Source organism: Aspergillus heteromorphus (genome assembly GCF_003184545.1).
Source record: "Aspergillus heteromorphus CBS 117.55 chromosome Unknown BO70scaffold_4, whole genome shotgun sequence".
Classification (NCBI taxonomy): domain Eukaryota; kingdom Fungi; phylum Ascomycota; class Eurotiomycetes; order Eurotiales; family Aspergillaceae; genus Aspergillus; species Aspergillus heteromorphus.
In genome coordinates this window covers 975,346-990,726 of record NW_020290409.1, presented here as the reverse complement: position 1 = coordinate 990,726, position 15,381 = coordinate 975,346, and the positions used below count along the sequence as shown (strand labels likewise).

General features: G+C 52.3%; 5 protein-coding genes across 5 annotated transcripts; 2 read left to right on the top strand and 3 right to left on the bottom strand.

Moving 5' to 3' along the window:
- Positions 1-1,483: 1,483 nt before the first annotated feature.
- On the top strand, positions 1,484-3,923 carry chs3 (putative chitin synthase activator (Chs3)). The gene is made up of 3 exons (XM_025538303.1): positions 1,484-3,452; positions 3,509-3,736; positions 3,813-3,923. The coding sequence occupies exons 1-3, from the start codon at positions 1,622-1,624 to the stop codon at positions 3,839-3,841; spliced, it is 2,088 nt and encodes a 695-aa protein (XP_025402428.1). The 5' UTR covers positions 1,484-1,621; the 3' UTR covers positions 3,842-3,923.
- Positions 3,924-5,385: 1,462 nt separating this feature from the next.
- BO70DRAFT_285242 (Zn(II)2Cys6 transcription factor) lies at positions 5,386-7,158 on the bottom strand (the record flags this gene model as incomplete). The annotated part of the gene is made up of 4 exons (XM_025539153.1): positions 5,386-6,204; positions 6,261-6,404; positions 6,462-7,037; positions 7,099-7,158. The coding sequence occupies 4 exons, from the start codon at positions 7,156-7,158 to the stop codon at positions 5,386-5,388; spliced, it is 1,599 nt and encodes a 532-aa protein (XP_025402427.1).
- An 864-nt stretch (positions 7,159-8,022) lies between these two features.
- BO70DRAFT_359511 (uncharacterized protein) lies at positions 8,023-9,067 on the top strand. The gene is made up of 3 exons (XM_025542558.1): positions 8,023-8,297; positions 8,351-8,621; positions 8,683-9,067. Exons 1-3 carry the CDS (start codon positions 8,053-8,055, stop codon positions 8,938-8,940), a joined length of 774 nt encoding a protein of 257 aa, XP_025402426.1. The 5' UTR covers positions 8,023-8,052; the 3' UTR covers positions 8,941-9,067.
- A 309-nt stretch (positions 9,068-9,376) lies between these two features.
- Positions 9,377-10,987, bottom strand: BO70DRAFT_331124 (MFS transporter). Its single transcript, XM_025540863.1, has 2 exons — positions 10,682-10,987; positions 9,377-10,630 (listed from the first exon to the last, which is right to left on the bottom strand). Exons 1-2 carry the CDS (start codon positions 10,960-10,962, stop codon positions 9,433-9,435), a joined length of 1,479 nt encoding a protein of 492 aa, XP_025402425.1. The 5' UTR covers positions 10,963-10,987; the 3' UTR covers positions 9,377-9,432.
- Positions 10,988-12,236: 1,249 nt separating this feature from the next.
- Positions 12,237-14,581, bottom strand: BO70DRAFT_418363 (Hsp70 family protein; the record flags this gene model as incomplete). Its single annotated transcript, XM_025547448.1, has 10 exons — positions 12,237-12,460; positions 12,510-12,636; positions 12,694-12,892; positions 12,951-13,063; positions 13,143-13,248; positions 13,300-13,558; positions 13,608-13,677; positions 13,737-13,781; positions 13,846-14,441; positions 14,503-14,581. 10 exons carry the CDS (start codon positions 14,579-14,581, stop codon positions 12,237-12,239), a joined length of 1,818 nt encoding a protein of 605 aa, XP_025402424.1.
- Positions 14,582-15,381: the final 800 nt, after the last annotated feature.

Genomic DNA, 15,381 nt, shown 5'->3' with positions numbered 1-15,381 from the left:
CGGTGAGAATCATCGAGATGGTGTAACCCCCCTGCCCGGGAGAGCCTGGGGCGTGTCGGGAGAATGTGGACAATCAATGCGCACCAATGGGAGGGAAGCCTGACGGCGCGACGCTGGCGGTGCTCCGGGCGCCACTCCGGCCAGGCCTCAGCCCCTGCGCGCCAATCAAGACCCCGTCCGGAGGGGGCTCCGATGATTCCGCCATGACTCCAGGCTGCCACAGGATCGCCTCATCAGGTACGTGATGGTGTTGGTTGAACCTGATGAGTCTACATTTTGTCGCTGGGCAAAACCTGCACTGACTTCGTTCTGCTTGGGTTCGGTTCGGAGGGATGGCATATGATTTAGATTACCACCTAGGGTGTAGTCACTTTAGAGCACTATCTGCGGGGAAGACCTTTTACCCCGAGCCAGCTGGCGCCAAAATGGAAAAGGGTCCATGCTAGCCGTCATGTTTCAAAGCCTCGGCCGCCATCGTGGTCCCGGAGGACCTAGATCGATCGGTTATTATTTCCTTTGCGTGACTCTGACGTGTTCTTGGGCTATTTCCTCTGGGCTGGAGCAGGCTGATGAAGACGTCCAATGATCTGCTGCGGTTGAGGAACGGAGGCACATCCGTCTCTTTGTTAGTCTCACGTTAAGAAGATACAGTACGGACTAAGAGGGGTGTTCGTATGATGTCCGGCTCCGACGCCCGCTTCCCGGCGGCGTTGCGAACCAGACTGGAAAATAGGCTCCGTCCAGTCTGGTTCCTCGGGTCCATTGCCTGACGCTGGCTTGGCGCGATATATATAGGGTGGGACGGGCCTGGCGGGTGAGACACACATGGTACGGACAGTGTAAGCAGTGAAGCACATCGATACTAACCGTACGAACCAGCCTCGCTATTTTTGGCCCCCTGTCAGTCATTGGACTCGACGGCCCGGTGGCTGCAGGCGACCCCAGGCCCCGTGACTGACTGAGGTTAAGAACTTGAGGCCGTACCGTTACTAACAACAGGACTCCGTACCGTTACTAGTTCGGACCCGCTAGTGCGCTAGGCGCAACTCTCTTCCCGAGCATCTCCTCTTCGTCTTCCCCCCCAACTCTTGGGCAAATCCCACTTGGTTCTCCCTGCCCTTTTCCCTCTTTTTTTTGTCGCTCTCTCGCCATATTGCTTTGTGTCAAGACCTTCACGCGGAGCCCTTTTTGCCAATGGTGGGTGGCCTGCCTGCGTGATGGACACCAGCAGGAACTGCTTATCAGGATCCATCGTTTAGCGTCTCCTGCAGGGTAGGCATATCTCCCCGGTGGACCCGATTTGCGCGCAATTGACCCATCTTTCTCCAGCTTCCTTCTCCACATCCCTCAGTCCCTTGGCCCTTCCCTGTCTTTTCCTCGTCCCGACTCCCGAATCTTTCGCCTTTCCGATCTCTGATAACCAGCTCGTGTCGCAACCTCGTTGACCTGCCCCTCCGTTCGTTCTGAACACCTCCGGATTTCCCCACCCCCACTCTGGCTCACGGCCGCCTCCATGTCCAATGCATAGCGCTGGGATTGTCTTATAACGTGTGGGACGGTTCTGGCTCGGAATTTTCAATCTGCGAATATCGATCGAGTCCCCGAGCGAAGCGCCGTTCCAATGGCGACCTCTGCAGCTGGTCGGTACCCCCAGCCGCCCTCTTCCCCGCCTCCGGTATATCTCCGATCCTCTCCTCCGATCCCCCCAGTCCATCGCGAATTGCCTCAGCGGACCAGTTTGAATCGCCCGCCGAGCATGAGTGTGTCGAGAAAGCCGCTGCCCTCATCCACATCGACCCCGCACGGTCGTTCGGAAAGCCAAGAATATTCGGTTCCACAGGTCAGGAATCACGAGGAGACTGATCAGGCAGTGGACCTTCAGGACGACTACGCATTATCACTTTCCATCGATACACTTTCGGACCTATCCCTCTCGGATCAACCTCACAAGGAAGGGAAAGGTGTCGACGGGTCATCTGAAAATCGGTCAGATCGCAATGGGTCCCAAGCGGAAGCCCGGGTATCCCGGCATACGCCCACTAGCAGCGCCTCGTGGTCCGTTGTAGACCCCCGCGTGAAGGATGGCAGTCTGCCAAATACCAGTACGTCGTCGCTGGATCAAGGTGATCCAAAGGACAGCCAAACCGGCTCTTCACGCGGCAGTCTTGACAGTACCGCTCAGACATCGGACTTGTGCGAGCCCCTGCATTACCACCATCGCCCCTACGAGACTACCGCGGCACCATTACAGTCTCCCTCTGCAACCAAGTCTGGAGAGAATCTTCCACGTTCGAACAGCCGCCCCGCGGGAAAACATCGGACTCATTCCGTATACTCCTTAGCTTCAGAAACGGCCGAAGGACGCAATAGGCTATCTCCCCATCCTCTGGCACGCGCATCGTCCAGGGATTCGAGCGCATCTCCGGATGTCCGCCCTGTATCTTTCATCGACCAGCTCAACAGCGTTTATCCTCAAGCCGGCCCGGCTCCGGTGCAGTTTGGCAACTCTCATCTTCAATCGTCTATCGGCAATAATGCATCGTTACTCAGCCACAAGCAAACCTTCGATATGTATCTGGCCAACGTCAAGAAAACCGACGACTCCGCGATTCAGTACGAGTTCGCGATCTTCATGATCAACGCCATGCTTGAAATGCCCCCCGACGGTTCCGATGCCACATCTTCCGTATACGGCCCCAAAGCGACCGAAATCACACGTGCTAGCCTCCTCCGAGAGTCAAAGTTAATTCTACAGCGTCTGGCTGATCGCAGCTATCCTTTCGCACAATACTACCTAGCCGATGGCTACGCTTCGGGTCTATTCGGTAACGGGAAGGAGGACTATGATCGGGCCTTTACCCTCTTTGTGGCTGCCAGTAAGCACGGACACGTCGAGGCATGCTACAGGACGGCCCTCTGCTACGAGTTTGGCTGGGGTACCAAGGTCGAAGCTACGAGAGCTCAGCAGTTTTACCGTCAAGCAGCGTCGAAGAACCATCCAGGTGCGATGCTTCGTATGGCAAAGGCTTGCCTGGAAGGTGACATGGGCCTGGGGAAGCGTTACCGGGAGGGGATCAAGTGGATGAAACGCGCCACTGATTCAGCTGACGCCCAGTACAACTCTGGCCCCTATGAGCTAGGCCTACTACACGAGACTGGCTATGGAGATGACATCTTCCTTGACCCTTCCTATGCTGCCCAACTGTTCACCAAATCCGCAGACTTGGGACACGCCGAGGCGAGCTATCGCCTGGGCGACGCATACGAGCACGGGAAGCTGAACTGTCCCCGGGACCCTGCCCTATCAATCCACTTCTACACTACCGCCGCACAAGGTGGACATCCTCTGGCCATGATGGCGCTGTGTGCGTGGTACCTGATCGGCGCAGAGCCTATTCTGGAGAAAGACGAGGCCGAAGCATACGAATGGGCCAAACGCGCCGCTGATACTGGTGAGCGACATCCCTCAAATGATTCACATACTTTATCACTTACTAAACTGTCACAGGGTTATCCAAAGCCCAATACGCCGTTGGGTATTTTACCGAAACGGGAATCGGCTGCCGCCGCGACATCCTGCAGGCCAACGTTTGGTACGTGAAAGCAGCCGACCAGGGCGACATGCGGGCCAAACACCGTCTCGCAACCATCCAAGCCGCAGCGGACGGAGTCAGGCAAGGGCAGGTCCCTACCACCGGAAGCGACAGTCGCAAAAACAAAGCGAACAAAAAGTCCGGTACGTATGCCCAATAGTCAACCCATCTATCTACCCTCCATCTGACCCCATCTGACCCCATCTGACCGCATCACAGAAGGAAAAAAGCGGTTCGGTATATTCTAGACTCGGAATATCCACCACTACCACGACACATCCAATCCCCATCTGCCATCTCAATAACCCAGCCTTGCAATCTACCAACAACTAATACACCACGTCATATTTCTTGCGCACATAACATCGGGCCTGTACTGTGGATTCTAGCCCTAGCAACGCGACTATTCATCATGTTTCTTCTTTCTTCATTCTCTCATTTTGGCGGCATTGTACAAACTTTGTATCACTTGGCATGTGCATGTGCTATACACAATACTATGGAGTCTAGTCTATATGGCTTTCTTGATACGATTGATCACCCATCAGTTGGATGGATTGATGATGTAGCCCTAAGCCCTAACTCCCGATTTGGGAGACATACGACTACCGCCGGTACCAGACCCAATTAGGAAAGCGTAGATGTACCATGATGATGGGCTGGGCGCTGTGGCTGACAGGAATGGCTGTAATAACTTGAAGTCAGGTAGCGGTATCGAAATCCGAATCTCTAGAACTAAATGGCACACATCAGTGACAGGCAGATAGTTCATTATAGCCAGGATCAGGGAAACGATACAACTAAAGAGAGATGTTCCGACTAGTTACGTAACAGGCGATAGATAAAAATAGAAATCCAAGGCAAAACCAACACAAAGACAAGAGAGTAATAATAAAGTAGATTGACATGCCGGTCGTTTCTACCAGGACACTACACTATCTTCGTCACATCCAGCAGATCATTACTTCACAACCAAGACGTCTCATCTAGAACCTTCTATCGGCGGGGTGGTGGTGGTGGTGATGGTGATGGTGATTGTGATGGTGCCTGAGGTCATCCCTGACGGAGGCAGTCACACCGCCGTGACACCACCCTCCCTGCTGCGAACGAATGGCGTCAGCTTAGCATTGACGTAGATGGTACTGGTTGGACATGACTGTCTGGGTTTCTTCTGCTGTCTTCAGGGGGGGAGTCTTGCTCGTGGTGAGTGCGGGGAGGGGGGGGTATAAATGGGTGGCGGACGGGGGGGGTCTTTTGGTCAGGTCTGCGAATGTTTTGGAGGGTATTTAATTCAGAGAGAGGACAGGATGGGAGGGTCAATGGAGGGGTGGTAGAGAGGGAAAGGAATCAATGCAAAGGATTAGTTCGATGGTTAAGAGACAGTGTCGTGCGATTCAGTTCTGGTCATGTTGATTCTGTTATTGCCTGAGGCCATTCGGTCGTCAGTCCCCACCCATGCCTTCCCGTTTGGGAAGGAACGTGCTGGGCGCTTCGCCGCCATAAAAAGTGTTCTTTTTCTTCTCGCACCCTCCCGTGTTCTCTTTCTCTTCCACCTTTTGGAATCGGCACTGCCTTGTCCTGTCATTGAATCATCCCTCGTTTTGTGGGTCATATCCAAGCTATATGAAGCCAGACTAAGACCCTTGTATTGATCGAAGCTGAATGGCAACACTTACAGAATAGGTTCATTGTGTTCAACTATCCACGCTAAAAAAACTACATCGCTCAAAAAGACTTCCTTTGGGGTGAGGGGTGGTGACTGTGCACAACCCCCCAGCATCGCGTCCATGTGTCAATCTAAAGACTGGTTGATATCCCTCTGCCCAGCAGGAGCCCCCAGCCGTTTGAAATCCCCCGTCAGCCATTCGAGATGCATACCACTCCGCAGAATCTTCGACATGGACAACGCCTGCTGAACCCCCGAATTATACCCAATCTGATCCAAGCAGTCGAGAATCCAGGCCTGCAGGGGGGGAGTCGATCCCAAACAGTCCGCCGCGACAAACAGGGCCCAGTGCAGACGGAAAATGCCCCCCGACGCTTGTGGTAACCCGGGACAAACGCTCGCAGAGTATCGGAATACAAACGGGACACTGGCACAGATATCCTCCGCCATCTGCAGACTGAGTTCCTCGCTACGCCGGATGGCGGCCCTGTGCTCGGCGTTCTCTCCCCCGCTTATCTCGCAGACCCGTTGGCAGACCGCTCCAATGATCTCGTGGACCACGATCCGCGTCAGGCGATATGTGTTCCAGAGTACGGCCGAGTTGATATTGGAGTAGATGTGGTAATAGTCGCCGTAAATGGGGCTGAATAGGGGGTCTGTCTCGCTGTCGGGAGTTATGTTGATCCTAGAGTATTGCCAGCTGGGGTCGACGCTGAGGGCCCACGCGACAAGGTCTGCATCCATCTTCATGGCTTCGTAGATGATTGCGGTAGGGCCGTCGTGGGTGCCGACGCTGATCCGAGCGCACAAGTCGCTGGTCTTTGTCAGGTAGGCAAATAGTTGTTCCATGGAACCATTCTGTAGGTCCTGCTGTTCTACGGCATCCTGGGACAGCTCAAGTAACCATGTCGGGGTAGACTTCTTCCGATAGATATTACTCAGAACCTGTAAAATGACGGATATGAGCTGGGAGCTTGGATCATTCCTGGCATAAAACGTACAAATTGCGATCTCAACTGCATAAATAGACCTAATCCTGTTGGAGTGCGAAGCTGCTCGGCACCGCGTAGTTCGACCATTTTCATAGCCCCGTCGATGTGATTAGCCCAGCGTGCCATTAGTGCAGGAGTATCGCAGGTAACAATCTTTGAACGTTCAGCATGACGCGTAATAAAGGGGGTGGGCAGGGCGATAAATCGCACCTCAAATAGACCTAGTAGCAAAACAGCAGCTAATGTGGAGTCAGATGTAGCACGGGCTTGATCGCAAAGCGCGGCGTTCGTTTCCGACAATGCGGTACTGTATTCTCGACGCGCCGCCAACATTAGGCGAGGATTCCTCTGGATATTGGCTAGCGTGGCCAGGCCCATAGCGTTGACCGACGCCGTGATAGCCGGGTTGGAGACAGCCTGCAAGAGGGACGGCAAGAAAGAAAGATGGGCGTGGGCGGAGGGTCCCGTTGCGACATGATTGGCAAGGACAAAGGAAATTCCGTCATCCCTGGTCGGGGCGGGGATGTGTTGCAGCATCAGTGGGCCTGGTCCAGGCTGGACCTGATCATCATCATTAGTATCATCATCTGCCACTGTCGACAGATCCGAGATGAAGGAACTGGGCGACGGTGATGGCTCCACTGTCTGTTTATCCACGCGACGACGGGCCTTTCCGATCACTTCATCGGTCTGGTCTTGGAAGCTAAGCGCGACTATATCGCGATAACCCGTGCATGTGCGCCTGGCTCGAACGCATGAGGAGCAGGATGGCCTTTTCCGGTCGCACTGGGGGGAAGAATCAGTACGCTAGTCAATCTCGCTACGACGAGCATATCTCACTGCATACCTTAAGGCGCCGTGCACGACACCAAGCGCAGGCGGAACTTGGCTTCCCTCGGTACACCATGATGCGCAGATCGAGGTCCTTTCCCTGTAGAGAAATATAAGCGACTTAGGGGGAATGAGGTGGATTATCCTGCAAAGGAAGACTGAGAGAATATTTTTTTCCCGCACGCGAATGCTCGATTAAAGGGGTCATATTGCGGGCGGGGATGCGGGTTGATGGTTTATCAGAGGGTCAGGTCGTGACGAAGGAGGGCCGGCGCCAGTCGACCGGATGGGGAAGTGTCGAAGTGTATTCCCGATCGGGTTAGTGCTGCGAGCGCCACATGGCGGGCTCTCCGGGCCAATCGCATCTCCGATCTCGCCTGCTCTGCTGGCGCACTTTTGCCGACCCAACCTGACGGCCCAGATGGAGGCCAGGCGTCAATCATTAGGCCGTCCTCAACTAGGATCATCCAGGGATCTTGTGGTGCGCAGCAGGGATGCCACTGTTGCTTTGATCCTCGTTGATTAATTCCACTCGCCCTGTCTGGGGGCTGAGCATGTGGCACAGCAGTGATATGTCATCGGCATGGGTCCACGTATCCTCACAAATTATTGATTACTGCTGATATGCTTGACCCCCCTGAGGTTGTTAGGCTGACGACTTTGAATTTTGACCGAGGCTTTTTATGGTTCTTCGAGAAAGAGCGACTGAGGCGGGGCCGAGCGGGAGATGACCATGCCCTCTTCCGCAACGGGTATCGAGTGCGATTTTCCCAGAGGTCTGTAGTTTGGTACAAGGCTGTGTATATCCAGGCTGCAACCGCGGAGCTTTCCTAACGAGGATGTTGCAATTAGATCTTATGAACATTAGCATGGCATCTTCAAATATATATGGGGACGAACTTCCCCCGTACAGCACTGACCCTTGGTACTCTTGAAAATAGCTACATCCATCCTCATAAAGTCAGTCACCATGAACGACATCTTCGTCGCAGACCTCATATTCTATTTGATCCTTTTAATCCCTGTCCACCTCGTCGCATGGTGGCATGGCTGGCCCGGGTTTCTCGCTTGGTACTATGTGGTCATATTTTGCGTCGCCCGGGTGATCGGAGGGGCTTTGGGAGTGCACGACAGCAGTAGCCTGGCAGCCAATATTATCGTGGGCGTGGGTATCTCGCCGCTGGTATTGGCCGTTGACGGCTTGCTACACGAGGCGTCAGTCTTTCCCCAATAACCAATCATGTCATTCCTAACATGAACATCGATAGTCGAACATATCGCCATCCCGACCGAAACAAAGTCGTCGGCTGGTTATTCATTGGCTTGACAACTGTTTTAATGGCAGTCGCCCTTGTTCTGGCTGTTACCGGGGCACTCGATATCTATGAAGGACACCCAAAGTCAGACAGTCTGACGCACTACAAGACAGGCGTGGGGCTGATGGTCTTGACCTGGGCATTGGTGGCTCTTTGGGCCAGCTTCTCACTGCTTCCCTCTCAGAGTCGGAAAGATGGGACCAACTACCAAGGCGGGACAACGGTAGGTCTCTTCCCGTCACAACTTATATGGCCGCGATGCTGATGACAAGATGTCGATGCAGCTCATTCAAGGTGTCTTTCTCGCGTTGGTATTTGTGGGAATTCGCGTCATCTACCAGCTCATCGCGGTATGCACCCAGCGAAAGGATCTCAATTCGAGTACCGGCTCCCTTGCTGTCAGAGTGGTGCTGGTGTTTCTCCCCGAGGCGTTATCGGTGCTGTCAATGCTCTTTGTGGGCTTTCAGACGAGGAATATTCGGAAGGACTCGAAACGGGTGGGAGGGGCGTATCCATTATTGGAGTCAACGCCAACTGCATAATTGTGAATGAACGTTAGCATGCGGTCCAGGAGGGGGCTGGCACTGACCTAGGAGATTTGTGGACTTAGATAATAGAGTGCGACATATCATGCGCGTCAAATGCAGAGACGTGTGCTATGCAGAAGAATTGATCCAAGTTGGTTTACATCGTAATTCCCTGGTTGGCCTGCAGATTGGTAGATGGGAAGAGAAGCTTGAGATTTCAGAGAGCGTGGGAGATGACGGGGACAAGTCACGCGCCAGGTACCTGCCGGTCAGGTACCCGCCAACTGTCCTGGATCCACGAGACAAAAGAAGCACAATTCGAAGTAACACCATAACTATCCACCATACTCCGCTCCATCCCCACTCTCCACAGGCACTGTGATACGGGACAAGACAAGCCAGGTTATCACGGGAGACGGCAAGGGTAAGAAAAAGCCCAACACAAGCTCGTCTTGTATATTCTAGTCTATATTTAGTAATTAAGCACTATCTAATCTAGTAGTCTTCTCAGCCCTTGAACGGCGCAAACCTCGACATCTTCCTCAAGCGCTTGCCATAAATCATAAACAAGAAAGGAACCGGAATGGCTGCCGCCGCAACAGCTCCCAAGATGGACATGGCCGGTCCGACCCCCAGGTTACGGAACATGGGCTGCGAGAAAAGCGGGAACGCCGCCGCAAGCACACTTCGCAGGAACGTGTTGGACGCAGTTGCCGACGCGGCGTAGGGTCCGTACGTATCGACGAGGAAATTAATACACTGCCCAAAAATGATACAGAAGCCGCATCCGAACATCCCAGCCGCCACAACGGGCAACACCCAGGAATAAGATACGCCTGCGGTCCAGCCGAACCAGAAGAGACCAGCCGTGAATAGGAATCCTCCGACCGCCATGGGCATGAGCCGTGCTTCAGGGACTGGCTTTCCGCCGCCTTCTTCCCACTTGCGGATGTAATAGGGTTGGCCTACCAGAATGATGAAAGCCGCGGAGAACAGCACGCCGACGAAGAGGCCGAGGAAAGGCAGTGTGGCCACCACGGGCTTCCACTGGCGGATGTCATCGAAGACGATGGGGAATACCTCGAGAGTGAGATAGAGGATTGCATATGTGAATGAGGCGTACAGCGCGATCACGGTGACCATCGGTTCAGATACAAGCATGATAAGCGGTCGGGAAAAGTGCTTGGTTACAATGGAGTGGAAGTCGACCTTGATGTGCTCGTGCGGGTGGTATAGGTCTTCGTTACCAGTCTCCTTGCGCAGACGCACTGCCTTCTTGTGTAGAAGCACCGGCCCGTATACCTCTGGGAGGCAGAAAAAAGTGACGGTGAAGACGAAGAACACAATGATGGCTTCGATGTACTCGGTCCACCGCCATCCGAGCTTTGAATTCGTGACCAAAGCAGACCCGATCAAGGGTCCCATCGTCGGTCCGCCTACCACGCAGATGGCATAGGATGTGCTGGCAATGCCACGAGCCTTCATGTGGAAGATATCGCCCAGGGCAGCCGATACATTGCTGACGGGGGCCGAGCCAAAGAGGCCAGCGAAGTACCGCGTGATCAGCAGCGAGGCGGTGTTCTTGCTAGTTGCTGTTCCGATGCTGAATAGGCCGAGGATAAAGACCGCCGGTAGCATCGACAAGCGACGTCCCCAGAGCTCCGAGATAGGGGCCCAGCATAATGGCCCAAACGCAAAACCGAGACTGCGCTTTGTTAGCGGTTGAATATTCTGCCGGTCAGATTTCACCCCTTACATGTAGAGAGACACGGAAAGAATGGCGACCTCGGTGCTCATTCCAAGATATTCTTCTAGAGCCGTCTCTGCAGGCGATATGATACTGGAGCCCAGACTGGCGCTGAGGGCCAGCATGCCCAGCTGGAACGTGATCCAGCATTTGTAGGCCGTGGAAAAGTTATGCGGGTTCTCGGGGTCGTTCTTGTCCCAAGTGACTAGATTCGGGTCCGGTCCCGACGGTCGTCCAGCCTTTTCCTCATCCGCAGGGCGCGGCTGCTGGGTCTCAGGCACGGCAGTCATGCTGAGATGATTTTCACGCTACGACTCCACGCATCTGTGTTCAAGTGTTGTCGTCAGGAAATCGATTCCTTTTTAACCGCCGCCATCGGAATTCGGCAAAGGGGGGGGGGGGATCCCCTAGTCTTGAATTGCCGTAGCGTCGGACCATCCGACGGGGTCAATCCGAGGTGGCAAGGAATGCTCATTAAACCCTGGACACGCTAGCAACCACGCCGGGGGAAATCACCACAGCGAGAAAAGTGGGTGTCAAACTGCTGCTGGTCCGGTCGCGCTTTAGTGACTCTCGTCGGAGCCCGAAGTTGCAGCCCTGTTTCCCAAGGCTCTGAAGATCCTCAGCCCTCGGACTTAGGCTTATGCGGATTTATCGGAGAGTTCGGGCAACTAACTCCGAGCCAAAATCGATCCCCCGCAGTGATCTCTTCTTGCCGTTAGCTAGAAGTCAATTATCATCATCAACACAACGCCCCTACGGATACACGAAGGGAAGGGAGTAGGAAGGCCTGTAGTCGCCTCTCATTTTTTAATCTACCACCATGTTTAGTGGCGTTGCTGTGTTTCCCCGTTCCTAGAGTTTATAAAAGTTAAAATAAGCCCTATTTCAGCATTATTAGGTTTGACAGAACTTACAGTAAAGAAACAAGGACCTGGAATCAGTGTATTGATGAGATGTAGACTAGATGACTCTAGGTGCCTCGCGATCATAAAGATGGAAGAAAGCGACCGTAAAGTGAAACTATTCAAGGGATGACAAATTGCCTAATTAGTGGCAAAATGTGGTGTATAGGACGAGATATGTGGTGGAACAAAGACTTATAGTTTCGTTAAATCAAGGGGATTAGGCAGACCGGGTAGGGAGAAATAGTGAGAACTGTACTTGCGAGATTTGTTGCTCTGAGGGTTCGCAGGATGAAGAGTGTTGGTAAATATTTTGAGTCCAGAAGGCCTTCACCAGGCCAACAGAACCTAGTTGCCTGCTTTCTACATGGAAGACTAGTATCTAGCAATGCTCAAGCATGTACAATACAAGACATTAGGGGCCATGCCATTACCCCGGAATGACAAGGGAAGATTAAGGAAGTAAAGCAGTGTTAATATAATGATGATGAGGCAGTGAGGAAAGTAGAGTGAAGGAGTGTTTGTCAGGGATTTGTACCATTAAGGACTCAAGAACATATTACCCTTATGAGTGAAAATATGACATGAACTGGACACTGAAGCGTGCCAACACAGAGCCTTTGTAACTTACGTAGAGCTTCTCTTTCCATAACTCATGATTATGAGCTATGGACCATATCAGTTGTAAAGTTGATCATTGCTTTCCCAATGACCTTCACTTGACAGACGACTTTGAACTTCAACACCCCTTCTTTTGCGCCGAAGATGACTTTCAGAGTGTATGTCACGTTGCTATTGACAACACCTCCGATCACCTTTTGCTCAAACCCGGAAAGGTCTATATTTGAGAGATCAGAAACGATTGTGCCAATGCGATTGATAGCTATACCAAGGTCAAACACAGGATTAGTCCATAGGGTCGACATGCTTACCTGGTTCATCGTTTCGCTCAGGAGCGTATTGCAGATCACACGAGTAAAGAGGGATTGAGATCTGACGAGTGCTGGCACTATGGGTGACAGCAACCGTACAAGTGTGGCCCTCCGAGTATTTCTCCCCCTTTCGGTCATCCCGTCAGAGACCTTCCAATAGATAAACCAGCGGGCTTAGACAAACCTTTGCAATCATCCAGTTCATGATGCCCCTCACCATTTTCTCCCCGGTGAAAGGATGAATATATGAGTCATTCTCTTTGTCAAAACCTTGTCTGAATGGAATGCCCCATGAAAAGCCATAATGACGACGGCACCTCCGTGTGCTGCATCGAAAACCCTCTAGTCCACGGAGAGTTGCTCCTTGTACGATGGCGGCTTGTCTGAAACAACAGGTTGGCACTCGCGAAAACTGTTCTCGGCCAAAATAGGGGAACTTACGGGCTATCAGGAACTGTGATGGTAATGTTACCCCCTGATCCCGCTTCAAAGGCATGATGGAACGCCTTTCGCAGGTACTCAGAATCCCCAAAACCACCAACCAGGATGATTCTCTGCATTTCGTTAGATACCAGATAAATATGACGCAATTCACGATCAGGGCTTTCTTAGGAAAGGTCACTGTGATCTTACAGTAATGACACCATTACCACTCTCTGCATTTGCATCCCTGATCTGCTGACGAACAAGGTTGAGAATTTGCTCCACGACAGAATCAAACATCTCCTTCAAGTCCTCACTTCAGGCAGCTCAGTAAGCGAGGTAAACTTAAAGGGGTGGGCCATCGTACCTGGAAAGAAGGACAAGACGCTCTTCGTCGTCAAAATGGCAAGGGTTGGGAACTGAGAGGGCCATATTGATTGGAATCCCGAAGATTGTCTGCTCATCCGAAAATCCAAAGTCACGTTTGATGATTTCAAACCTCTTCATGAAGTCGCTGCCGGGACCCTTCCTTTTCATCGGAAGCGTGTCAAAAGCATCACCAAACCGCTCCGACATGAGTTGATAAAACCTTCGGTCCACGGCGGTTGACCCGCATTTGCCCCCTGCTCATCAATACCTGCAGAACGTTCGATGGCGGGCCATTTGAGAACTTACCGATCCCGGTGCAGAGCTCTTCAAACTTGAGCGCTGGCTCTGTTTGGTTCACAAGGTAGGTAGTAATATCCTAGAGGGCAAGTCAGATACGCTGTTTATGTAAATATATAGCGTCGATGCGTGACCTACTACTGTACCTCCCCCGCAGTCACAAATCAAAACACCATCGCCAGGCTAGCGCCAAATATTAGCTGTATGTGACATATTTGTATGTCAGGTATATTCAGTGATTGCTTACTTTGACTGATCCTCCTCTGCTAGACCTCGTATACTTTTCCAACGCCGTGATAGCTGCTGCCTCGGGCTCATTGATCATGAAGATCGTATCCTGGGGACGTAGCAAACTGCAGCCAAAACCAGCACGCTCGGCGGCGGTGCGAGTGGCAGCTTTGGCCTGATCTGACCAGATTGCAGGGATGGAAAGCCAGAACTCGATAGGAGTTAGACTGAGAGTCTGCTCGGTAATCTGCTTGGCAATGGTATTCATGATATGGCTGTAAACTTCGCCCAGATAGTCAGCCACGACGTCTACAGCGGTTTTGCCTTCAGGAAGAACCAATATACCAGCCCCGGAGGCTTTGTTCAGAGCGGAGTCATCATATTCAGTCAGGGGGGTGTTGTTGTCGAGAAGTAGTTTAGTCCAAGAATATGCTGTCATTCCCGGTTCAACCTGGTATCCCCATCGCTTGCTAGAAATCCGCGGGTTATCTGCGGGGTACGCAATGCGAGATGGAGTCTTAAAGACTGTCTCGGTATCACGAGTCGGGCCCGGCCAAGTACTAATTAAGACAATATCACTCAGGCCACACTCCTTGGTACTAACGTAAGCAGCCCCTATGAAACAGCATGTTGTTGTTAGCAATTTCCTATAGCAAGTAGCAGCTAGAGATAATACCAGTGTAGGTTGTGCCATAATCGACGCCAACAATGATCTTGTGCTTTAGAGCTATTTTAGTGGTGGCTGTGGTAGACATCGCGTCTTTCTCCCTCAGAGATCGGAAATCAAAAGGTGTTGAGGTATGAAAGATGGTGGAGAGGGCGCTTCACCCTTTTAGGGTAACAGAGGGCTCGATATAGTTCAGATCCTCTCAAGGATATCAATACAGCGAGACTTTAGAGAGCGGGCAAGACGAGGTCTGAAGAGAGAAGAGATGGGTAGGTAGCGGGGGGAAGAAGCAGAAAGTAAAATAAGGACGCGCCTGGAGAAGAAACACAATACGTCTGGTCTCGCTTTTTCTACCCCCCCCCCCAACCCTCCATTCACACCCCGCCTTCCTTACCTTTCATATTCACTCCACCTCACACCCATGCTCATCTCACAATTGTCCCCATCTCATGCTCTTGCTCATCTGAGACTACTCCTCACCTCACCCTCATCCTCATCTTACACTCATCATTGCCTCACACTCATCCTCGCGTGTTTGTCTCCTGTCCTGACTTTATCTCATCTTCCCCGTCGCCTGGTTGGGCAGATATAATTCAGCTTCAATCATATATCAAGTCTCTCATTAGGCGCAAGACTGGTTGTTGATTTCGGGTTGGCATTATGGAGAATAATCCGCAGGTAAGAGGAACTGCCGGTTGCATGCATGGGAGGAATACTCAGCTAACACTCTTCAACGTGCCTTCCAAGGAACCCTTGTCTGCTAAAGACATGAACTCGGGAAGAGATATGAACGCAAACAGAGCTAGCCGTTTGAATGACATTTTCGGAAATCTGGTGGATGGACTTCTTCCTTCAGTAGGACGGACCCTCCCCATCTTCCTTGCCCTG